This window comes from the organism of the source record quoted next, unplaced genomic scaffold (genome assembly GCF_019419815.1).
Source record: "Pyrus x bretschneideri cultivar Hongxiangsu unplaced genomic scaffold, Pyrus_bretschneideri_v1 Contig25, whole genome shotgun sequence".
Taxonomy (NCBI): domain Eukaryota; kingdom Viridiplantae; phylum Streptophyta; class Magnoliopsida; order Rosales; family Rosaceae; genus Pyrus; species Pyrus x bretschneideri.
This window is the reverse complement of record NW_025999557.1, coordinates 3,927,086-3,951,298: the sequence shown is the minus strand read 5'-3', so window position 1 is coordinate 3,951,298 and position 24,213 is coordinate 3,927,086. Positions and strand designations below refer to the sequence as shown.

The window sequence follows — 24,213 nt, the reverse complement described above, 5'->3', positions numbered from 1 at the left end:
ATCAAATACAAGAGATGCCTTGTGGAACACAGACTTGAAGGGGACACCCCGTAGTGGTGCAAAATCATGATGTTTATGCAAAGAAACGTGCAGGTCACACATGAAGATAAATTTGTCTTTTAATGGCGTTATGCATTAGGATAATCACCTTTGATTAATTAAGATAATCAACTTTCTGCGTAAGGATATGCTTGTGGGGTTTATTAAGATGATAATTACAAAATGTTCATAACACCCGGTGGATACAAGCAGACATTTCCCGTACGGATTTGTCTCTGTATTATGATTGTGAAGACCTAATTAGGTGTCGAAATGCACCACCACTTAACTAAACCGTCTAAGGATAAGAGACTATTTCCTAATCCGAAGAGATAATCACTAACCTAATTGCTAGTTATAAAGAGAAACTTGCATGTCACTCACAAAATAGAGACATATACAAGGGCTATGACACCACTTCGTAACGGAAAAGTTAATTTCTTTTGCATCGTAATCACCTTCAAAATAAATTTTTATTTTTTATCCTTTTATTTTTTGCAAAAGAGAATCAGCTTATACCTTCGCAAAGCTAGTCCATCTTTTTGGAGGCGGATAAGGCTCACAGAGGCATTTTAGCATTCCATGATCATTATCATGTGATTCACCAGCATCATGAATCAAATACAAGAGATGCCTTGTGAACACAGACTTGAAAGGGACACCCCGTAGTGGTGCAAAATCATGATGTTTATGTAAAGAAACGTGCAGGTCACACATGAAGATAATAATTCGTTCATTTCCTGACGTTGGTCCATATTCTAGTATTTTGCAGGTAGTAGGCTGTACCACGGGATCTACTGTACTGCAGACAAAATTTAAGGCATAGGAACTGTTCAAGAAAACTTTGGGGTCCCCAATCACATCATGTGTGAGTTTACTTTCACAAAACCCCCGTGTTCGGTTTCTACGATCCACATTGGTTTCAAAGGGAGTAAATGCAGCCTACCGAAAATTCTCTCTAAAACACGACCAAGTAACAATTACTGAAGGTGCAAAAGCAATCACTTGAATACAAACCTACTCAAAATTATTGTCTACTCAAGTTGATTGCAACTTGCAAAGGTACAGATTTTCTAATATCTCAAAACAAAACAATCATTTTCTTACAAAGATACGGAAAAACAATTACTAGGGTTACAAGCTAAAGAGTAATACGAGTAGTTCACATTAGGGCTTCTCAAAACCGGTTTCCGGAGGAGCTTTTGACGTTTTAGGAATCCCATCACTGCTTGAGTTTCTTATCATTTCTGGTTCTCTTTCTAAACTCTCGTTTCTCCGTTGAGTACTGCTTTTTTATTAACAAATTGCTCATGGATGTTTTCAAAGCCTCAGCAGCTGTCAAGAAAAAGTTTTCGTCAAAGGACACTCTTCCCTGCAACTTCTCGAGCAATTTCTCACCTCCGGGGATCTCATTGTCTTTCAAAACAATTGATCCGTGCTCAACTGAATCAGGAGTGCTGTCCTTAAAGCCAGAGATAACCTTGACACGGGCCACACAAGGGTATTGAGAATCAGGCAATTTAGAGGCACCGGTTACCATCCACAATAATCCTGACGATGAGCTAGTTCCCAAACTTGTAGGAATAAAGGCATCTCCCTCGATAGAAACCACCTGTTCGAATCACACCAAATACAAATGTCTACTTTATGTGCGTGTCTTGATATAGATCTTCAGCAATTTAGCTCCAAGGAGCTATATTTCATGCTAATTAATTAGGTAATTAAGACTTAGGATAAAAGGGTTAACAGGAAGGACAAATGATCAAAATCAATGGTAATGTTAGGCAAGACGAAAAGCGTCTAAAGAAGACAAATTTTTGTGAATGAATTCAACTACAGCTGCTTGATAAGAGGTCAACGTGTAGTTTTATACGGATGCATTCTTACAGTTCAAATTACTTGACTAATCGAGGTCCTTACCTTGGCCACATGGAGTGTTTGGGCAGAAAGATCACAGCTCAACAATATTATTCCTTGCAAACTACAATGGAATACCAAATGAGGATCAAGACAATGAAATAAACAGACAACCGCACAACGAAAAAAGAGACAAAATCCAACAGATAGGAACTTGCCTTTGAACAGCCACTGCAACAAGGGTGCTATCTGGGATGGTGCACAAATTGGTAACGGCCCCATAGCACTCTTCTATTCCTTTGGATTCTAAAAGTCCTGCCTTCAGAATGAAATCAGGTAAATAGCATGCCAACAGAAAATTACAAAACTATCGTACTGCTGGTAAGTATCAGCTAGAGAAATAGGAAAATTTTAGAACAAAGAGGAAAATGGGAATCCCGGAAACTTAGAACTATTGAAGTACCTTTTCCCTAATATCACAAGTGTTTAGGAGAGATCCCGAAGAAATATCCCATAGACGAACCTGAAAACTCAACGTGGATCAATTACTCTACTGTACACAAGATGCATGCAGAAGAAATTCAAAGACCAAGTGTTACTATGATTACTTACTGTCGAATCACCACTTCCAGAGACAAGAAACCCCTGGAGGCATTCCTGAGTGCAAACAAAGGCAAGGCATGAAACAAACCTGCCAATAGATGCACAAAAGTGAAGATAAGTGAACATTTAGTTGCAAGAAGATTTCCAAAACATGTTTTATGTCGAATTGCTAACTTAATAAGAAACACCAAGGCCTGTCTATTTAAATTTGAGTTCACCGCATGTTTTGTGCATATCGCGTTGAGGTTTAAAGGAAATCCCTGACTAAGAACATAGCAAGTACAATTGTTTGCATAAAGCTTCTTCATTATCTATATAGTTTGTCTGCTGTCTTATAACAGAATAAATAGCCACCCACTCTATATGACCAAGGGAGAAACTTTGTATCTCGTGAGCTCCATCTAAAGGCTTCTTGGGAAACACTGTAACCTGCCAGAAGAAAAATCATGTAAACTATTTGCAAATGTAGCTATCAGATTACTGAAAGGGTTGTAATGCTGGATTACTCGAATTTTGAAATCCCGGTCAGCACTAACAAAAAACCGTCCATCTGGTGAAAATTCCTGTCAAAATTACAATGTTAATTACTACTCATCTCATGAATATCTGGTGGTCATAGAAACAATGTCCACCTACAATATAAGAAGAACCATTAGTATTTATGCGAGAGTAAGAAACAAATAAATCCCGAGCAGCAGAAAATAAATCACCAGGCTTGTTATGATGCTACAATAGTGAGAAAGCAGTGGTGCTGCCTTCTTATTAACGGAAGCTTGATTTCCATCAGACACATCCACATCCACAACCCAAACAACCCCAAACTTGTCAGCAAAACAAACATAGGAACCGTCACTGCTTATGGCAACTGCACTCACTCTTTTCTCCGAGCACCTATATCGAAGATAAGTGGAAATAATATCGAATGATTTCGATGATATGATCCTCAAAATGACTCATAAGAGTACCAATATCACGGGAGTTTCAATAACTTACACAGTGGTAATGCAGCGCCAAGATTCAGTCGACCATATCTTGACGGTTTTATCATCACCAGCCGACACAAATAGCTTCCCGTCTGCTCCGTAGCGAATGGCTCTTATCGAATCCTTATGAAGGGAACTACCAGAATCATCTACCAAAGAAACCGCACAACCCCCACTGTCACACAAACATTAAGCAGTTATTTTGCTAAAATTGATTAATTTCCTCATAAAATCACATAAAAACAGCTAATTTAGTATTAAATTACAACGGGAAACTGAATTTACAACTTCCAATTTTCCTGACAAATTACTCAAATCCAAACAGAGCATAAAGTTCAAAACTTGACCAAAATTGACACTCTGTTCTACATGTACAATTGAAAATACAAAGAGACCGACGCCGTTTCAATCTTCAGGGGCTCACAGTTGAATCGTATTGCAGTTCAATGGGGCCAATTTTTAGAATCCAAAGGAACAATGCACAGAGACAAGGGGAAATAGCTTACAGGAGGTCGAAGACACGGAGGTCCGACCCAACTGCGACTGCGACGGAGCTCTGGGTGGGGTGGACGGCAATTAAGGCTGGGGCCACCTCAGAATCCTTGTTGGTCTCACCGTTTTCCATCGGCGTGTCCTCCATTGTTGCTCAGAGACGGCTCTGGTTGGCGCTCGTCCTCTTCAGGGTTTTGAGTTTTGACACCAAAATTGGGGTTTATCTTTTGGGTTTGTAGAAAGCCCATCTAATTGTATTTGGGCCCAATGGCCCATTAAAATAAAGGGTTTGAAGTAGTGATTGAAACTACGAATTTGTTACAATTACATTATTTCTAAAAGGTTGAAAGTGTTTTCTAATAACCAAAAGTATTTCCAATAAACGGTCACAATTAGATAATTTCTGAAAGGTTAAAAGTGTTTTCTAATAACCAAAAGTATTTCCGATAAGCGGTTTTAGAGAAGCAAATGAAGTTTTGATTGATTATGTTCACATTTTTAATAATAAAAGCAACAAAAGAAACTTTAGTAGGACAACTGCTCTGGTGTGGAAGAAATTTTTAGTATGCTAGAAACACGGCCCTTAGTACACTTAGTATCAAATACAATTGGTTAAGAACTTTTTTTTTCAAGTTTTCAACTAATTGTACTATTACACTTGATATACCAAGCTGTGTTCCCAACACACTGAAAAGTCTCTCCTGACATGAAGCGAGATCGATGTGGAGTCAGACAAGCCTATAATTACAATCCCTTCGTGCTTATGTAAGAGGTGGTCTACTAATGAAGCGGTTAAAATGTCTCTACCCCTATTTTTCTCGTTTTTGTAGTACAACTTAACGTCCTCGGTTCGATTGGCATCACATTGGATCAGCGTATCATAATTATATAATCAAACAAACTAGGAAATTGGATTGATTTGATTTTTTTTCCGAATATATAGATCACATTCTATAAATGACTTGTTGAACAACATAGGTTTCCCCATCAAATAAACATGAATGAAAGAAATTTATATAAGAAGCAGAGACATACAAGAAGATTCTAAAAGAAGAAGAAAACAAGTGCTTGGTCCATGAGATCGTTCGTTCATATAATTCTTGAACCACTGAACTGTTGCCTCTTCCGCCGGCGCTTCGGCCTAACTTCGGATATAAGAGTTCCGAGGGGAGCACAAGCCGATGATCGTAACGTGACACAAGGCCGACCGACGATAACATAAGGGCAGCAGGCATAAGGCCAATTCCTTCTAGCAGGAATGAAACAACAAAAAGGCAGCTGGCATTACGCCAATTCCTTCTAGCAGGAACGAAAACACAACAACAAACGGCGACCAGAACAAATGAAACCTAAATTCTCAACTGCGCACAACCATAAACGCTTCCTTTGCACCGTGTCATCGGAGCAGCCTGGCGCCAAGTTGGCCTTTCACCTCCGATCGTGAGAACATCAACGTCTGATATTTGCTTGATTTCCGAGGTCCCATGTTCAGAGAGAATCACCCCACCAATCACATAAATTTCATCTCCTAGTCCAGCCATTGCAAACCCAACTCTGCCACCGAACTCAGAAGCCGAAACCAATACCTTTGATGATTCTCTGTCTTGCCTGGAGATTACTCCATGGCTCATCACATAGAGTGCATCCTTAATGACTGTCATTGGACCCTGTTGCCAACCATAATCCTCTACCGTCCAATGAAGCCCAACATTGTCGAAGACTTGCACCGTTGATAAACCCCTGTGCAAGACATACATCTTTTCTCCAATCACTATCCCCGAGCATACTGAATTATGAGATAAATGCAGATCAGGAATTGGAGCCCACAAATCTTTGTTAGGGTCATACATTTCTGCTAGAGAGATTGATTTCCGGCAGCTGGTTAAGCCCCCTGCAACAACAATCTTTCCACCTAAAACACAGCATGCAAACATTGCACGAGGAACAAGCATAGATGCACGTGGGGCCCATTGCCTAGTTACAGGATCGTATGACCAAACCTCACTGGTTGAAAAGGTACCATGGTCACCAGTCTGTGGGTCAACAGCATCACTGCCACCACCAAGAACAAACAGCTTTCCAGCAGTAAAGACAGTGCCGAAGTTGGAAAGGTTTTTTATTTTAGAGGGGAGAACAGGAAGCGTAATCCAAAGGTCTCGACGAGGGTCATATAGTTGCCATAGATTATCTGGTTCATTAGCAGACACACATAATAGATCCTCACATGAGCCAACTTCCTGTCGAACTCTAAAAAGTTCAGTGCTATGAATGGCAGCTTGCCAAGAACGAGAAACAAGCTCCAACTTGGGATGGAGATAGAAGGGAACCCATGCAAGGCACCTAAGGGCAACAGCGTCAGGGAGACCTTCTATCAGTTGTTCAGACATAATAATCACAGTTCATCTGTTTCAGTTGATCCTTCACTGCTGACTGTTGCCACGCTAGGGCAGCACCGCAAAACAACCTGAAACATCAAAATATGAGGTTATGCCGAGAAGAGAATATTGATTTCGAATTTTCAAAATCAAAGTTTCAATGACAGTGTATTAAGATCAAAGAAGGTGCACGATAAAGGTCACTGTATTTTCTATCAAACTTCATAAGTAATCCGCAAATAAATGCCACAAATTGCAACAAAAACTTCTAACAAAACCTCAAAATGAATATCACCTTGTCAATTGTGTTGCAAATTTCAACGCCCTTATGTGCATGTACAGCTATGAAAGACAATAACAGTGTAACATAATCTCAAAAAGTGAAATGGGTTTGATTCTCAATCACCAACGTTATCATCGAGCCCCAAAATAAAAGAAAAAAAAATGTCATCATTTACTAAAAGCATCTATCATCCTCATGATACTGCTAAAACATCCTCAATGACCTTTACATTTGTATCCTGCAGTGCATAAATGACAGCATGAAGACCATAAAACGTTTGTTAAGTTTCAAAATGTCGAAACATAATGTACTTCATTCAAACGCACACTATCATGTAAATTAAATGTTGTAGATATGGAAAACAAAATAATATAAGGTAAAACAAATTCTGCACAAATCATGATAAGAAAACAAATGCCAACATCAGAAATCTTAGCCACTGAGATTTGTTACCGTGCTGATATTGTGATATAGCAAAAAATAGCTGAATGAGAGTATGACTGCTCTCCGTTACTTACCAGTTTTAGCGCGACGTAAGCAAAACAATTCTCTTCTCTATGCAGAAATTCCTACAAAAACAAAGAGAAAGTTAAAAAATTTGAACTTTGAGATATAATAGCTTGTATAAACGATGTTCAAAACAAGAAATCTAACAAGTAATAAAAGATATCTCACAGTACAAGACTACTCACATTCTAACACATTAGCTTTCAACTAAACTAGTTGTCGGTCCGAAAATTCTTGAGCATTCAAGCATACACCACTGTCAGCTATGGCATAACTATTTGGATTAAGGTGGATTGACACACTAAACGAAAAGGCATCGGTTCAAAACCCATTAACTTTGTAAGAGACCTTTGTTATCAATTCCAAATGAGAAACTAAAATGCTCAAACAAGAAATGAGGCAATAGGTAATTAAAAAAATCCAACAGACTCCACCATTTAAGCATGATCCAGGCCTCATGCAACAAAATTGGTATGAACTCACATGCTAATACCTATGCAACAAAAGCATGAAACTTTTGTTTCAACATTCAACCCAAAAAACAGAACCAATCAAATTCGTTCACCAATTGATGCACAAAGCACACGACTTTGAAATTCAATCCCTACTATTACACTAAAATTCTTGACCTTTAACACGAAACCCACCTCCAATTCCACATAACAAAAACTGGGCAATCAATAATTTCAACTCCAACTAAAAATCTATCACAATTCACCAAAAATTATGGTAAAAATTTCTAATCACAACTGAAACAACTCTAATCACATATCAAAATTTGTTTTTCCTTGCCCATGAGAGAGAGGGAGAAAGATAGAGAGAGAGAGAGAGAGAGTGGATGTACCTGTAATACGGGGACCGGGTGAAGAACACAAAGATTTGTGCTTTGCTGCTCAAATTCCTAGAGAGAGAGAGAGAGAGAGAGAGAGAGAGAGGGTAGCGTTTGGTTTTCTAGGCTGAGAGGATGACTTTTAAGAGCTCAGGGAAAACGCCGACTTACAAAGTCCAATGTTATTTGTGCGTGCTGTTTGCTTGTAAGGTAACGCGAGATAATTCGATCGTTACAGCGACGGATTGGAAAATTGGGGAACTTCTTGGGATTTTCCTCTTTCACTTAACCCTAATAACTTAATAAAATAAACATTTGTGGATATTCTCAAATTCCTAGTTCCTCTTTGCTTCTCCTCTCCTCCTGATTTCCTTCGCGCTTTGCCATGGCATTTTTGTTATTTTTGGTTCATCTTAGGCTGACACGTGCATGACACACTCTTGCAAAATCTCACCGAAATGAGAAAAATTTAGGTAATGACATATAACTACGTTATTCGGGCCAAGCTTTGTCCAAAAGTATGAGGTTTCTTGTATTTTTGTTTTCTCCGAACTTCATGTCGGTCCACTGAACTCTATGATGATTTCACTAAATGTGAGAACTACTTCAGTTCGTTTTCTATATCTAAAAAAAGGCTAATATCTATGTACAAATAAGAGTACTAGGGTCAAATATATCACTTTAAAGTTAAATATCATTTTAAAAAAGAAGACTAATATACACCAATAAATCGGTCACATATTTTAATATAGCCATAAAATTCAAAAACACTAAACGGGTAATACATCGTATATGACTTACAGTTTAGTTTTTTTTTTTTATCATTATGTAATTTTATATTGAAGAATTCGTGTTACATTGTAGTTATATTTTTAATAAACAAAAAATGATATATCTTCATATATTTTAGTTGGCATGTCCATTGTTTTGAATTGAGATTTATCATCTTTTTCTGTCCTTTCCAAAATATTTCCGAAATTTATGTGATCTTTTGTGGAGGGCATATTCCGTACATTCTGCAGAATGAGTAATTTGTAGGACTTTTCTTCCAATATATTAATTAGAAAAAATGGTACCTAATAGCAATATACCTTGCCGTGTGGAAGGTTAGATGCATTGATGTTTTGACTCCAGATAGAGCCTTCCTTCCTTGGCATAGGGGGCACGGTGGCGGTCTGTGTGCTGCGTGTAAATGAAGCAATTTGACAGACCTACAAAAGTGCTTTTACGAAAAGTTCTTTTATACAAGAACATTTTTATATATTGATTTTTGATTAATTTACTTAAGGAACACGGTTTTATTGGTCAAAGCTCATGATTTTGTTGTTGATAGGGTTGTTCTTTCAGCTTCATCGTACATAATTATATATGTTCATATTGTTGAAATCGAGATTTGACTTCATTTGAAGGCTTCTTCGGAGTACCACCGTTTTAGTGGTGACAAAGTTAATTAATCTGTTTGTTGTTTTGGTACAAGCAATTATTTCAGTACTTGGTTTGTATTGTCCATGGAAACGTAGCAAACTCAGTGGCTGTTTTATTTCAATTCAATAAGGAGATAATATGTGAGTGAAGTAACAAATCATGTAAGGATTTATAAGAGGTTAGTTATTTTTTATTTTGTCCAATGGTTTTATGGTAAAATCTCAACTTTTTTCATGGTATCAGAACAAGTTTGTCACTTGTGAAGGTTAAAGGCTACAAGTGCTTTACGTCACCTGTTTATGTTGTCCACGTGTTAGGCTTGAAAATTCGTTACACGTGATGTGGGTATGTGAAAATATGAGGACAAAGTCCCACATCGATGAGGGACCAAACCATGCAAGCGCCTACAATTAAGGGGTCCCACATTGGTGAGGGACCAAACCATGCATGGTTCACGTGTGGCGAATTTTCAAACTTTACACGTGGACAACACAAATTGAAAGACGTGGAGCACGTGTGGCTATTAGGCTTCACGTGTAGGGCAACCTGTTCTAATACCACCAAGAAAGTTGGGGGTTACACCATAAATCAATTGGCACTATAAAATGGAGCACAACCTCTTATAAGTTCTTGCATGATAGAATCTCAACTTTATAATCAATCATTTCGGACAAGAAGCAATAAATTATACAACCGCAATTTTTGACAGAAACGGTATTAGAGCTTCATTCAAAAACCAAAAGGAAGCGATTACGAAACAGGCCATCAAGCCAAACGGCGAAGCCTGTTAGAAAGCAATAAGGATCCCTATCATAAATTAAGGGCCTAGAATAGGCATGTAATCAGTTATTAATATGTATATATTTCCTTCCTTTCCCGTATAGTAGTATTGCAGGATCAGTTACTTGTTTATAGGGAACTCTCTGTATAAAGTTAGTAGACTAATATCAATACCATTATTCTGGCCAATTCTATTCCTCAGTCATTTGATTAGATTTTAGTTTTACAAAGCCCAAGTCAATTACCAACCGGAATAGCTGAAGACAAAAGAGAGAGACATAAGGCAATACACAACCAGAAATCACGTTATCATACTTGTCACTTTAATACGAAGATAGCCAATCCCATCCTTAACTCTCCAGAAGTACTCTTAATCGAGGATATATCCCGTTGTATATAATAATGTGTCGTAACCCTAAAGGAACACCAAAAGCTTACAATATGCAAAAATTGGAACAGCAATATGGCACCCTATAGTTCAAGGAGTAATCTAGCTAGATACATCCATGGCATAAGAGCTTAGAAATTGGCTGTGGATGTTGAGGCATATGATGCAACGAAGAGCAAGAAGAACAGCAGAGAAAATGCCAACTTGTTAGTATTTGCATCTGAAGACCCCACGTCTGTTGATGGCGAAGGAGAAGCTGCTGGAGCGGAAGACCCTGCAAACTCATGATTAAAAGTCAACCAATAAAGTTTCCTAAACCCTGGACAAGCACGAAGATTTATCATCTTGCACTCCTGTGTTATAGAAACATAAACCAGAATAAAAATGTTATTTAGATGCATGAAAATGAAAACACTGCTGACACATTTTTTTTAATAGAACCATACGAGGAATGTGGCCGGTTTTGTGTGTCTAAATTGAAGTACTCAAAAGAAAAATGACATTCAAGGGAGTGCAAAATGATTTTTTTTTTCTTCTATCGACAATAACACTTCATTCTATATACCGTTGCAGCGGCTAACCGGCGGAGTTTGGACATTGCAGGCAGAGGGGAGAGCCAAGGCCTGAGTCTGATTGATGGTCACACCAAGTGAAGAAGCACCTCCATTGAGAACCTCACAGAGGCACTGTGGCTGAGAGCTGACTACATTGGCAAACTGTGAGCAACATGAGGAAGATGGGGATGATGAGTTTCCTGTTACATAATCAAGGCATGGGGACATGCTAATTATCACATTGGTGCAACTTGAAGATTGAGCAACAACTCTGCCTCCTTCCCACAAAGCCATAAAAAAGATCAAAGTTAGCACCATTAATTCATTAATCCTCCTCCTAAATGCCATTTGCAAGTGAAATTAAGTAAATACTTCTGTGAAATTTGAGAAAATAAAGAGGGGTTTCGATGGTGAGTTTATCTGGGTTTAGTGTAAGAAGGGGGTTTTGGGATTTGTATGTATAAAGGGGGAGATTGTGAAGTAAAGAGAGGCAGCTGGGTTTTCTTTGGTCACCAACTTTCCTACTTTGTAACAGGTTTTATTATTAGTTAACCTAAAAATTTAGGAGGGGTTATTTATAACTCTGGTCTATAGTAGTATTATTTTTCTCCATAAGTGAGAGGCTTTAAGTTCAACTGTCGCAAATGATGAACTCGTTATCAATTTATTGACTAGCATATTGTGTGACTTAACTTCCATAGCCCAAAATAAGTGTAAATATCAACTTCGTTCGTGTATATATATCATTGTTTTAAAACAAATAAAAAAAATTTAAGATTGGGACTATGATAATTTAATTAATAGAGTTACCTAGTCCAATGTTTCTTTTCACCATTTTGATTTAGCTTTTATAATATTTTAAAGCATGTCTAATTATTTTATCAGCCAACAGAGGATCCTTAGGATCCGTGAATCTTGTCCGTTCATCGTACATTGTACGGTTAGTTTTTGTCAAGTACTGTTTATGTTTATTTTTAAATAAAAATATTTAAAATGATTTTTAACTGTACGATATACGATGAATGGACATGATTTATGAATCCCTGGGATCCTCACAAAGAGGATCCGGCAAAAATCCGAACTCTTTTATCAGATCATTCGTGTACGTTGCTTAGCTTTGTTTTTTTTCTTTGACTATATGTATGTGGGGGTAAGGACGATGGGACACACGTCTTTTACACACATTTTGTAGGGTTTGTTTTGAAATGTGGTTCAACGATCTGAACCGTTTATATTTTAATTCATCTTTCATAGATAATTATTGTAAAAAAAAAAAATCTAAACAAATCTAAGATCATTAAGCCATTCATGTTTAGTAAAAAAAATAGACCAGTATGATTTTACACAAAAACAATAAATTTAGTCCAACGAACATACGGCTTCGGATTTAAGTGATTTTGGTAGATGTCATATTTGAGAGAATACCTAATAAATAGATGATTAGATCATTAAAATACATAATGTAGTAAGTCTCATAAAAAAGTGTATAAAAAATGTGTCTCTGGATAACCCATGTGTATGATGCTTAATGCGACCGTCCAGTGAAGGCAGGCCAACCACCCTGATTAAGTTTGGTGTGCTCTGGGATTATGTGGCCTCCTAAAGCTCAAAGTCGACGACGGCAAGAAGAATAAGAAAAGGAGGGGCGGTTGTGGCGAAAAACTACTTCTCATGGGATATTCGAAAGTTTAGAAAACTCACATTTAAACCTGCACATCGTTGTTTGATGAAATGAGAGGAGGCAAAAAAAGCCAATGGATTTCATTTTCCATGAAAGCAAAGAACCTGTGCAGATGCTAACTGGACCAAGGGAATAGCATCTTATATATTATTTGATTGAGAAAACATAAGACTTTGTTGAATCCGCACATAAATAGTTATCTTCTAGAACATCATATCATTTTAAATGGCCCAAATGGGTGACCAAAATCAAAGCTTTGGTCCCTGAAGAGGGTTGGGATTTATTGCGTAGAGAATCGAAGTTCAACAAATTAAAATTGAGTAGCGTTAAATCAACTAGTTATCTAACATTATTAGTGATCCAATACTTTGTGTGTGGTTACACTTTTTAATTTCGAATTTTCATTTTTCATTTTTCAGTTTTTTTACTACAAAAAGGTATTCTAAATTATTCTGGTCTATATATGTAGAACGTAATTTTGTAGCCTTTATTTGCAATCTTCAAATAAAAAATTCATTATCAAATGTTAAAAGTACAAACAAATGATATAAAGAGAAACACAAACTACAAGTACGAATAGGGATCTCCTTCTCTCAGACCATCTTCAAGATGACAATTCATCTCAAGACTGTCATCCAAGTCCATCACCAAGTCAAGATGGTAGATATCATTATTACATTTATGAGTTTTCGATTGTATTAAGTTTATGTGATTTATTAATTGCCTTTTTTTTTTTTTTTTTTTTTAAAGTTTATGCGGTTTATTAATTGTCATTTGTATTAAGTTTATGTGATTTATTAAATGTCGTTTGTATTAAGTTTATGTGGTTTATCATGATTTTCATGTATTGCTTTAGTGATTTTTCAAAATTTATCAGAATTTAAATATTTTGAGGTTAAAATGTTCATATAATTAATTTAGGATAGTCTACATAATTTTTTTTTCTTCTAAAAGTTAATTTAAAAAAAATTAGCCTTAATTCATTCTTTGATAATCTCGGGCTAAAATTTTAGGCCAGAATAGTTGGAGCAGAAAAACTGTTTTTGGGCTAAAACCTAAATTTTCTGGGCTAAATATTTTTAGGTTTTAGGTCACCATTGGAGATGGTCTAAGATTCAAGAGAGAAAAATTAAAATGCTTGTCTCTAAGAAGAGCACTAATAAAATGAAATCAAGGTTCTAAAAAATGCTAGGCGGGCGCCTAGGCTGGTTTTAGTAAATCTATTATATTTCATGTAAATAAGTGTCTGTTAAAATATATATAATTTTCTTATAAACTACAAAATAGAATACCATATATATTAGGAAGTATTGGAATATAATGAAAACATGGGGAACATGCATATAATGTGTATTTATTTAAGTATTCAACAAGTCTTTTACAATTTATTGAAAAAAATAAAATGCAAAATGAAAGTTATCTATTTTCTGTCTAAGTAAGTTGCAATCTAGACGGGTGCCTCAGCAGGTCTAGGCGCATTTTCTTAATTTTCAAATGCATAGGCATTAATCGAAGTGGTGACCAACCGTCTAGCACCTAGGTAGGGATTTTTAGAAGAGTGAATGAAATGAAAAGAAAAGAAAATGTAGTGAAACATTGGAGAACTAGATCGCATGCTCCAAACCTCTGCAGGGAAGAAGACTCAAAATTTGGAGAGAGAAGAAGCACATGACATAACAAAAAAGAGGAAGAGCACAAAGTGAAGAGGTGCTCTGCTGGTGCTTCCGTTGGATGTGTTACCGTTTGAGGATGGGACTGTTTTTGAACCTCCTCCTGCATTAATACATGTCATGTTAGTATTTCAGGTCTAAGTTGACAATGTGACAATATAACATGTTAGACTATTTGAGAAGACAACATTTCACTATGCATGTCACTGTAGTTGATATGGAATAATATCTTATACCTGAAGATGAAGGAATGTCCGAGGCTGATGGCGAAATGGATGCTGTTGTGCCTTGGCCCGTTCGTTAGTGCGGAACCGAGATTCAGATTACAACCTCACCAAAATCACACACAGTTGAACAAAATAAAATACAAGAAATAAAGACACCGAGAAATTTACGAGGTTCGGCAAAAACCTGCCTATGTCCTCGGAGAGATATTGCTCTTCACTATGAGAAAAACAGTACAAGTTACACATGAGTTAAATTGACATAACCCAATCCCATAACCCTTGTACACCCACTCACAGAATTTTCCCAAGAGCCTCACTCTACCCCAAGAGTTCTTTCACAAGAGATCTTCCACTCTAGCTCTCTTGATTTCTCTCACCCATGCCCATGGTAGAGCCAAATGCTCACACCATCTCTTTTGGATGCTTTCCTTCTCTCATCCATATCCTTGTTTTGCCAAATGCTCTCTTTTTATGCTTTTCTTCATCCAAGCCTTCTCCCACAAAACATGACTTTGAAAAAGCCACAAAACATGGCTTTGAAAAAAACCACAAAACATGGCTTTGAAAAAGCCACAAAACATGGAGCAATTTAAGCCACAAAACAAGGAAACATTTGGCCATTATCCAACAATCTCCACCTTGGCCAAATTGTACCAAAGTCCATTGGCCTTACGTACCAGCATGCACACTCTGAATCAACCTCGTTGGTCCTGTTCCGATTCAGTTTCTGCCAATGCATGTGCAGCTGCTGCAAGCTAAAAATCACCATTTAGCTTCAGACAGGATCTCAACACATCCTCGTCTCCTCCAGCAGGTTTTCCTCCCCTTCATTGTCTGCAACCTGGAAACTCGTCAGCGCGCCTATTTCCAGCAACAACCCATCGAGCCAGACAAAATTCCCACACTTCCTCCTACCTCAGGACCTTCTCATCACCTGTGAATCCCATAGCTCCACCTGCTGCAAAACCCCTGCAACACTTGAGACTAAACATCACCAGGAGAAGTGTTGCTTCGAGTACCTAGAGGGCATACTCAAAGTCTTTCACCACAAACTTGCTAACCCGGCCTTGCACCCGTAGCACTGTGGACCCTTGCCTCCGGAACCGGATCCGAACCTGCTGTCTCTCTTAGATCCTCTTTCCAATTTTCTTCCACGATTTCAACCTTGAATAGCTTAAGCAGTCTTGTGCCCACCATCATCCATGGTCTCTTGTGTGTATCATTCCACACCAAAGAAGCTTGCACCTGCTCCAAACTTACTGTTTCTTTCCTTGCAGTAAAGTTTCACAAGGTTCTCGTACAAATCTGAAAGTGAGGTAAGAAGGAAGAGGCCTTTGTCTTCTTCCTCAACATCAACTTTCGCAGTTGATCCAAGCATCCCTAAACACGGCTTCCATTTCTTCAGGCTTCCATTACTCTCCTTTACCAAGAGCAAAACCGCCTCTCTCTTTAAACTGCTCAACTGAAAATTCCATGGTGAACAACAAATCTGGACCTCCAACGAACCAAAGCCCCCAACGATGCTCTGATACCAATTGTTGTGCCTTGGCCCGTTCGTTAGTGCGGAACCGAGATTCAGATTACAACCTCACCAAAATCACACACAGTTGAACAAAATAAAATACAAGAAATAAAGACACCGAGAAATTTACGAGGTTCGGCAAAAACCTGCCTATGTCCTCGGAGAGATATTGCTCTTCACTATGAGAAAAACAGTACAAGTTACACATGAGTTAAATTGACATAACCCAATCCCATAACCCTTGTACACCCACTCACAGAATTTTCCCAAGAGCCTCACTCTACCCCAAGAGTTCTTTCACAAGAGATCTTCCACTCTAGCTCTCTTGATTTCTCTCACCCATGCCCATGGTAGAGCCAAATGCTCACACCATCTCTTTTGGATGCTTTCCTTCTCTCATCCATATCCTTGTTTTGCCAAATGCTCTCTTTTTATGCTTTTCTTCATCCAAGCCTTCTCCCACAAAACATGACTTTGAAAAAGCCACAAAACATGGCTTTGAAAAAAACCACAAAACATGGCTTTGAAAAAGCCACAAAACATGGAGCAATTTAAGCCACAAAACAAGGAAACATTTGGCCATTATCCAACAGATGCTTCAGGAGTAGAAGCTTCTGAAGGTGTTTCATTGGAGGAAGCTGCTGGCGAACTTGCTGGAGGAGTTGATGATGAAGTTGAAGGTCCATTGGCACCTGAAGAAGTTGAAGGTCCATTGGCACCTGCTTTAATCAAATCAGTTCCAACTTATTACTATAAAATACCTTATTGTAGGGTCAATTGTTGAGAATGAACACACACTGATGGGAGGAGAGACATTGCATGTGCTTATAAGTAATTGATCGTACTCTCCAATTACCAATTGATTTATGATAGAACCTCAGCTTTGTTCATCAATACCTGAATAATATAAGCTATTTTGGCACTCATGGTTTAACTTCTAACCCTTCAATTTGAATATTTTATATTTATTTATTATCTAGATTCATTGTCGACTGCAATGAGATAAACTGAAACTGCGAAAATCACTACTCTATGATAATTTCAACTTACCTTGACATCGGCTAGGGGGAGGAGTTTGCACTTTGCAAGCACCGGGCAATGACAAAGCAAGTGTTTGGTTTATGGTGATGCCCAATGAGCTTGCACCGTTGACCAAAGAGCAAAGGCACTGAGGTGATGACTGGACAACATTAGAGAGCTGTGAGCAGCAAGAAGATGAAGGGTTTGCTGAGCTTCCAGTAACGAAGTTGAGGCATGGAGCCAGGCTTGTGATTGTGCTGGTGCAGCTTAACTGAGCCATGGCTCCACTCAATAGCATGGACCCAAGGACCAGGGCTAGAACCATCTCAATTCCTTTGAATGCCATGGTCAAGTGGACTTGTTTGAAAATAATGAGGAGATGGACTTGGTGATTAAACTTTCAAAAGATGTGTAATTTGTATATTTGTGATTTGGGGTTTGAGTAAGGAAAGATAAGGGATGATATGGGATTTATATAGGGAACTTTCTTTTTGTAGAGACAATAAGATTGGTGTATTTGGGTGGCCAAACTTCAACTGACTTGGTGTTGTTGGCATCTAAAAAGAGCTTTTCAATAAATTAAGATAAGAAACTGTCATTATTTGAACCAATTATGCTCTAAAATCAGATTACCTACTTTAGATTTTGGACCCGCCTAGTAACTTGTGTGTCACCCTATATAATTGGGGTAATGATATTCACACACCCTTTTATTACCTTTCACATACTCTTGTTAATTTTTGTCTATTGATCTTCAATTCATTCGATCTGATGCCCGAAAATTAAGAGGTGTGTGTGAGAAGTAAAAATAAGTATGTAAATAGCATAATCCTACTTATAAGTGAATCAAATTTATGTAAGCAGAGCATCAAACATTTGGCAAATGGCTTGTAACTTGAGTTGTTAAAAGTACTAATTCCTACACTCAAAGCAGCTCAAGCTGTTAAATTAGTGTACCATTGCACCCAAGGTTCTCTATCCTCACTGTGTTAATGGATTTACATTAAGTAACCAAGTCAAAAGTTAACTACAAAAACTCCAATAGGGGTTTTCGATCACGTCATTTATTAAACGTCTTTTACAATGTTGTAAAATCCATTTATATTTTGGTCTCACCTAACCTTATACCTAGTCACACACACTACTTCTCACTATGTAGAACTATGCTATAATTAAAGGATTCGCCAAGTATATGAACAAATTAGTTAAAGTTGTTGAACTCCAAAACCCATTTCAAAACCACTCCTTTTTGTTTTTTCACTCAAAACCTCTCTATTTCGTCAGCTATATATAAACTATCTCCTCAACTTGAGCCAAACCCAACTAAGTTCTAAATCCCAGTTTTCAATTCCCAAAGCCTTTCATTGAAGACAAACTCATGGACTCATTCAAGGATTTTCGATTGAGTCTAATCCCAATTACCCTCCTTATCATTTCACTAAGATGGGTTAATGGGCAGATTAGTACACCATGCACAGCCTCAATGATAAGCAGCATCACTCCATGCGTAAATTTCATCACCGGGAGTACAAGCAGCGGCTCACCACAGACAGCCGGATGCTGCAATTCGTTAAAGTCAATAATGGGCACCGGCATGGACTGCGCTTGTCTTCTTATAACCGGCGGTGTCCCTTTCCAACTGCCCATTAACCAAACCCTTGCGCTTTCTCTTCCTCGAGTTTGTGGGATCGGAGCCGTCCCACTGCAATGCAAGGGTACGTACTCACATAATTTTAAGATTTTTCTAATAATGTGTTATATACTTTAAGTGACAAATTGACTTGTATAAGAAATCTAATTTTGCGATATTTCTTCTTAATTTGCAGCCTCTGGTAGTCCTTTACCTGCTCCAGGTATGTTAGAATTCATGTTATTCTAAGAACGTAAAAATTTAGGCCTTGTTAGGTGGTTGAGACAAGACACGACTAATCAATTAAAATGACCTATTTGTCGTGTCCCTTGTTTGGTTAACTTGTACATGTTAAGACTGGACTTATTAAATTCGGCAACAGTCCGACATTTGTGACTAACACATCCCATCTGGATCGGGTGAGACTCTATAGTCCAATCCCGGCCACCAAACGGGTCATTTCGCAATGTGCCAATTTGTTAACTAGTACTTGAACTGGCAGGTTCTGGGTTACTAGTGCCAACACCCGCACCAACAGCTTCTTCACCTCTAAGTCCAGGAGGTAATAATTATTGATTACTAGCTAATTTTTCTTTCAAATTGCAAAGAAAGTTTTAAGTCTCTTTCTGAAGGCTAATACTAACGTTAATCTATTGGAATTGATGGGCAGCTTCAATGGCGGTTGCAGCAGGTCCTGCACCAGAATCTGGAACATCTGATGATCTGCAGCCAGCATCTCCATCAGATGAACCAGAAGCTCCAACACAAAGTACCAAAGGAGTCGGAAGACCACAGCTGACCCCATCAGCATCTAGTTTAACCGATGTTCCCCCACCATCTTTCCTACTGATAATTTTGGGAATTATGGTTTTCAAGTCCTACTAATACCTCTCTAGCACATGCTTTTTGTATGGTTTATCACATCCACAACTAATAAGAGGATTGTTATAAGATCATTAATTTATACCGTCTTGATTGGAATGGTGTAGACTTGATAAACATTGTTAGCTTGGCTCATATTATGTTTAACTATTTGGGGCAAGCGATCATGTGTGGTAGCTAGTCAAACGATACGTACAATGGCGAATCCAGTATATCTTCCTCTTGGGATTAAGACGAAGTTCGGATGACATTTGAGGCATTTTTTCAATCACCTTGCCGTTCCATGCTTAAAGGAGAACATAAAAGGAAAATTAGACAATTTCATGTTCAACAGTGGTGAGGTGGACAACTGCAAAAACTCGCCCAACCAAGTATCAAGCCCTCGTGTATAATCAATTGTCTTAAATATTCCATACAATACCACGTATTCTTTTATATTAATTTTCCTGAAAAGTTGATGTCAATCCGCATTTAAAAATGGAGGAGAAAAAACTAGAGTGCAAAGAAAGAGGGGTTTTCTTGGTGAATTTTGTATAAGGCATTCGGACACCACTCCTAATCCCATGAAAGTGTGAGCTAGGATATGAGACAAACTGTCCTCACATCATCAACTCTCAACATGCCCTTGCACGTATGGTCAATTTTCAAGTCGATACATGAACAACAAATTGGGTGACGTGTGAGCACGTGTGACCCTTAGACTTTCACACAAGGGACAAGTGTGAGCACCTGTAGCCCTTGGGTTTTCAAACAAGGGATAAACTGGCTCTGATACCATGAAGAAAGTTGAGGTTCCACCACAAAACCAATTGACAATATGGGGAGTAGCTTAAGTCCTTATAAGCCTTTGCATGGTTTGGTCCCTCACTGATGTGGAACTTTGTGCTCATAACAAGAACAATATCAATCACTTGTATGTTATTGTCTAAAATAAGCTCTCAAATTCCTTATCAATTTATTTTCTCATCCATCTCCTCCTCCATCTACCCAACCAAGTCATGAAGAAACGTGTAAACATCGAGGAAATTAAAACAGAAAGCATCATAATGACAAATTAAAGATGATGACCAAGAAGCTTGTTGCGGTGTTTCTCATGTTCGTGGTTGTGTTAGAACCTTACTCTACACCTTCACAGATTGCACATAGAATATTCATATAAAACTCATATCATTCATAAACTGTCTTTCTTCTTGTACAAGCTACTATATGTCACAAACTCCTAATCCTTACTACCTTGACCGACTACTAATTGCTTATATCTACCATACATTTGTCAATCACAGATGATGCCATCTGGCATTCTAACAATACCCCCCCGTAAAACACAGGTTCATTAGAACAAAACATTAATAACGACTACAAGGAAAATAATACACAAGTAAAATTTGAATTCAAACCAATAACTAATGCCACCACTTCAAAAATTCACACTTCTGGAAATTTGTGTTTGAGATCCTGAAAAACTTCCCAAGTTGCATCATTTGTAGAATGATTCTGCCATTGCACCAACACTTCAGTGATTACTAAATTATTCTTTTTGACCATTCTGTGATCCAAAATGGCAACTGGTACATCTTGGAGGATACCGGCATTTGTAATTACAGGCAATTGTACTGTACTTTGAATTGTTGCACCTAATTGCTTCTTTAAACAAGATACATGGAAGACATGATGCAACTTTGAGTGATCATGCATCTTCAATTTATAAGCTATAGGCCCCACTTTAGCTAGCACAAGAAATTGACCATAAAATTGAGGTTGTAGCTTATGGAAAGGGTGGCATGTGTTGATATGGAACCAATATGAGATAAACCATATCACCAACTTCAAAAACTCTTTAAGACCTCTTTTTATCTGCTTGAACCTTCATTCTACATTGTGCAGCATGACTAAAAATTCATAAGAAAACCAAATGGCATAAGGCATTGAAAAGTGGCAAGGACATTTGTCAATCCAAATAGCTTCACTAAAAATTCATAATGTCCACCATGAGTACGAAATACAGTATTTTCAACATCATTTGGATGCATACGTATTTGATGGTACCCTGCCCTCAAATCTAACTTGGAGAAAAATTGAGCACCAAATAATTCATCTATCAAAGGGATAGGAAACTTATCTTTGATAGTAATCTGATTGAGGCCTCTGTAATCCATACACATGGGCCAAGTACCTTCCTTTTTTCTCACCAATATCACTGGAGAAGATCATGGACTGTTGCTCATCCTTATAAACCCAGCTTGTAACAATTCTACAACACATTTCTCAATCTTAGCCTTTTGAATATGACCATATCTATAAGGTCTACTGCCATGAATGAGTGGAATTATGTGGTCATGACTTCTATGAGGAGGTAATGACTATGGGATAAGAAGCACCATTTCATAATTATGCAGCAAGGTAAGTAACTGTTGTCGTTGCAACTCAGTGATATTTTGAACATCCTTACTACTATTCACCAATTGTTGTATCTTGTGAAAATAATTTCTGCATTTGTAAAGCAGAAATGTCTTGCAATTGTTCTTTAGGCAACCTTAGGCTAGTAATGTAATAAGTCTGAGAGTTGCTTGTGAACTGCATGTATAATTTGTCAAAATCCCACAATATAGGACCCAAAGTTCTCAACCATTGTACTCCAAGAACCACATCACACCCTCCCAAAGCCATAGCATATAAATCTGAAACACACACTTGAAATCTTGAAGTTTGATGGGAGCCTAATATAGAGTGCCTTGAGCAGCAACTTTTCCTCTATCTGCTGTCTTTACATTAAACACATGATTAGTATGCAATCATTCTTTCAATCTTTTCACCAGCCCCACATCTATGAAATTATGGGAGCTTCCAGAATTGATCACAATAGTAACAGGACAATTCCTAACATAGCCTGTAACCTTCATTGTTTGAATTGATGAAGGTGCAAGTGTACCAAATAATGCACAAGCTGTGATTTCAAGTTCTTCAATCTCTTCTTCCTCAGTAATACACAATTTAGTTTCTTGGACATTGATTAACAGTAGCTGTTTCCTCTCACAAATGTGACCCTTAACAAATTTTTACCCTTAACAAATTTTTCTTTACAATGAAAGCATAACCCAATTTTTTTCTACAATAATCCACTTCTTTAGGTGCTAACCTCCTAATGTTGTTTGGTCTAGGCTTGTTTTCTAACCCAAAATTGGAATTAACATTCTGTAAAGGAAATCGCACATTGGATTGAACATAGGGAGGTTTAGTGTTAGATTTCATCTTAAGATCAACAATTTTGACATCCAACTGATGAGCAAATGCAGAAGCTTCCATGACATCTTTTGGCTTCAACAACTTCACATCATGTCGCAATTCAGGGCGTAACCCTCCCACGAAGCATGATTTGAGCAATGCAGAACTGATGTCTCTTATACGATCTGTCAATTTTCTGAATTCAAACACATAGTCTTTGAGGGTACCCACTTAGCTCAATTTCACCAAGCTTTTTGCAAAATCTTCCAACTTCGAAGGACCAAATACTTGACATAATATTGTAGTGAAATAATCCTAATTGGGGTACTTTGTCAAACACCTCACCCACTGAAACCACTGCAAAGCTTAACTTTCTATGTGAAAGGAAGCTAATTTCACCTTCTTGGAGTCTTCAATGTTAAAGAACTCAAAATAGTGCTTTGCATTATATATCTAACCTAATGGATCATCTTCTTCATTGAATCTTGAAAATTCTAACTTCAAGAATGGAGATTGTGATTACTGATTGAAATTGGGACCAAAATCATGGTGATTGTAGGTATTGTTCATGCGAAATGGGCAAGGATTGTCACCCAGCGTTGCTTCTAATGATTCGCCCAAAGAACCCCCATTTCCTTGCTCCAAAGGTTCTGCAACTGCACCAAGATCAGCTCCTCAGTCGCTTTCACCTCATCTTGCGAAATCTTGAACTCCTCGATCTTAGTTTCCAAGCTCGAAACCCTGGACTCCATATTTTTAAGCGAAGCTTGTCGTGTCATACAATAGCGAAGGATTGAGAGGAACGAACTGGCGGATACCAATGTTAGAACCCTACTCTACGTCTTCACAGATTGCACAAAGAATACTCATATAAAACTCATATCATTCATAAACTGTCTTTCTTCTTGTACAAGCTACTATATGTAACAAACTCTCAATCCTAACTATCTTGACCGACTACTAATTGCTTATATCTACCATACATTTGTTAATCATAGATGATGCCATCTGGCATCCTAACAGGTTGTTCTTGCAGCACTCCACCTTTTCAAGACCGAGGCTTACGACGATGAATTCAAGAAATACAAGGAGTGGTTCGGCAACTGTTTGAAGGAATGTGAGACGGATAGCGCCAGCGGTCACTCTCTGTGAGATTAGGTGTGACACCTAATGTGGAAACAAAGAGAGTGTTGGTAAGTTTAAAAGTTATAGGAACATATTATCATATGGGGTAGCGTGTTAGG

General features: G+C 37.9%; 5 protein-coding genes across 8 annotated transcripts; 1 reads left to right on the top strand and 4 right to left on the bottom strand.

The window, feature by feature from the left end:
• Positions 1-1,023: 1,023 nt before the first annotated feature.
• LOC103957219 (tRNA (guanine-N(7)-)-methyltransferase non-catalytic subunit wdr4-like) lies at positions 1,024-4,179 on the bottom strand. The gene is made up of 10 exons (XM_048587025.1): positions 3,989-4,179; positions 3,493-3,657; positions 3,210-3,390; positions 3,006-3,062; positions 2,858-2,928; positions 2,509-2,587; positions 2,360-2,419; positions 2,115-2,215; positions 1,960-2,020; positions 1,024-1,651 (listed from the first exon to the last, which is right to left on the bottom strand). Exons 1-10 carry the CDS (start codon positions 4,120-4,122, stop codon positions 1,262-1,264), a joined length of 1,299 nt encoding a protein of 432 aa, XP_048442982.1. The 5' UTR covers positions 4,123-4,179; the 3' UTR covers positions 1,024-1,261.
• Positions 4,180-5,323: 1,144 nt separating this feature from the next.
• On the bottom strand, positions 5,324-8,198 carry LOC103957218 (F-box/kelch-repeat protein SKIP30). Of its 2 annotated transcripts, XM_048586966.1 has the most exons (4): positions 7,984-8,198; positions 7,151-7,201; positions 6,645-6,691; positions 5,324-6,438 (listed from the first exon to the last, which is right to left on the bottom strand). In XM_048586966.1, exon 4 carries the CDS (start codon positions 6,359-6,361, stop codon positions 5,324-5,326), a length of 1,038 nt encoding a protein of 345 aa, XP_048442923.1. In that variant the 5' UTR covers positions 6,362-6,438; positions 6,645-6,691; positions 7,151-7,201; positions 7,984-8,198. The 2 variants fall into 2 exon arrangements, with proteins under 2 accessions (XP_048442923.1, XP_009367614.2); XM_009369339.3 differs by lacking the exon at positions 6,645-6,691 and having other exon boundaries at positions 7,984-8,197.
• Positions 8,199-10,520: 2,322 nt separating this feature from the next.
• Positions 10,521-12,352, bottom strand: LOC103957216 (non-specific lipid transfer protein GPI-anchored 5-like). Its single transcript, XM_009369338.2, has 2 exons — positions 11,127-12,352; positions 10,521-10,835 (listed from the first exon to the last, which is right to left on the bottom strand). Exons 1-2 carry the CDS (start codon positions 11,461-11,463, stop codon positions 10,693-10,695), a joined length of 480 nt encoding a protein of 159 aa, XP_009367613.2. The 5' UTR covers positions 11,464-12,352; the 3' UTR covers positions 10,521-10,692.
• A 175-nt stretch (positions 12,353-12,527) lies between these two features.
• Positions 12,528-17,665, bottom strand: LOC103957215 (non-specific lipid transfer protein GPI-anchored 15-like). 3 transcript variants are annotated; one of them, XM_048586725.1, is made up of 5 exons: positions 17,266-17,665; positions 16,814-16,934; positions 14,703-14,746; positions 14,421-14,569; positions 12,528-12,824 (listed from the first exon to the last, which is right to left on the bottom strand). In XM_048586725.1, exons 1-4 carry the CDS (start codon positions 17,579-17,581, stop codon positions 14,439-14,441), a joined length of 612 nt encoding a protein of 203 aa, XP_048442682.1. In that variant the 5' UTR covers positions 17,582-17,665; the 3' UTR covers positions 12,528-12,824; positions 14,421-14,438. The 3 variants fall into 3 exon arrangements, with proteins under 3 accessions (XP_048442682.1, XP_009367611.2, XP_048442683.1); XM_009369336.3 differs by lacking the exon at positions 12,528-12,824 and having other exon boundaries at positions 14,135-14,569; XM_048586726.1 differs by lacking the exon at positions 12,528-12,824 and having other exon boundaries at positions 14,135-14,569; positions 16,814-16,907.
• An 884-nt stretch (positions 17,666-18,549) lies between these two features.
• Positions 18,550-19,821, top strand: LOC103957214 (non-specific lipid transfer protein GPI-anchored 16-like). Its single transcript, XM_009369335.3, has 4 exons — positions 18,550-18,950; positions 19,062-19,088; positions 19,368-19,427; positions 19,536-19,821. Exons 1-4 carry the CDS (start codon positions 18,614-18,616, stop codon positions 19,748-19,750), a joined length of 639 nt encoding a protein of 212 aa, XP_009367610.2. The 5' UTR covers positions 18,550-18,613; the 3' UTR covers positions 19,751-19,821.
• Positions 19,822-24,213: the final 4,392 nt, after the last annotated feature.

What these genes read in the sequence shown, in the direction of transcription:
- LOC103957219 (XM_048587025.1), bottom strand. Translation starts at nt 4,122, where the DNA reads ATGGAGGACACGCCGATGGAAAACGGTGAGACCAACAAGGATTCTGAG. An exon ending in CTCCGTGTCTTCGACCTCCT is followed by an intron (nt 3,658 to 3,988) that starts GTAAGCTATTTC and finishes TTTGTGTGACAG; the next exon opens with TGGGGGTTGTGCGGTTTCTT. An exon ending in TTCTCCCTTGGTCATATAGA is followed by an intron (nt 2,588 to 2,857) that starts GTGGGTGGCTAT and finishes ATCTATTGGCAG; the next exon opens with GTTTGTTTCATGCCTTGCCT.
- LOC103957218 (XM_048586966.1), bottom strand. Translation starts at nt 6,361, where the DNA reads ATGTCTGAACAACTGATAGAAGGTCTCCCTGACGCTGTTGCCCTTAGG.
- LOC103957216 (XM_009369338.2), bottom strand. Translation starts at nt 11,463, where the DNA reads ATGGCATTTAGGAGGAGGATTAATGAATTAATGGTGCTAACTTTGATC. An exon ending in GCCGGTTAGCCGCTGCAACG is followed by an intron (nt 10,836 to 11,126) that starts GTATATAGAATG and finishes ATGAGTTTGCAG; the next exon opens with GGTCTTCCGCTCCAGCAGCT.
- LOC103957215 (XM_048586725.1), bottom strand. Translation starts at nt 17,581, where the DNA reads ATGGCATTCAAAGGAATTGAGATGGTTCTAGCCCTGGTCCTTGGGTCC. An exon ending in TCCCCCTAGCCGATGTCAAG is followed by an intron (nt 16,935 to 17,265) that starts GTAAGTTGAAAT and finishes TGATTAAAGCAG; the next exon opens with GTGCCAATGGACCTTCAACT. An exon ending in GGACATTCCTTCATCTTCAG is followed by an intron (nt 14,570 to 14,702) that starts GTATAAGATATT and finishes GTATTAATGCAG; the next exon opens with GAGGAGGTTCAAAAACAGTC.
- LOC103957214 (XM_009369335.3), top strand. Translation starts at nt 18,614, where the DNA reads ATGGACTCATTCAAGGATTTTCGATTGAGTCTAATCCCAATTACCCTC. An exon ending in TAGTCCTTTACCTGCTCCAG is followed by an intron (nt 19,089 to 19,367) that starts GTATGTTAGAAT and finishes TTGAACTGGCAG; the next exon opens with GTTCTGGGTTACTAGTGCCA. An exon ending in TTCACCTCTAAGTCCAGGAG is followed by an intron (nt 19,428 to 19,535) that starts GTAATAATTATT and finishes ATTGATGGGCAG; the next exon opens with CTTCAATGGCGGTTGCAGCA.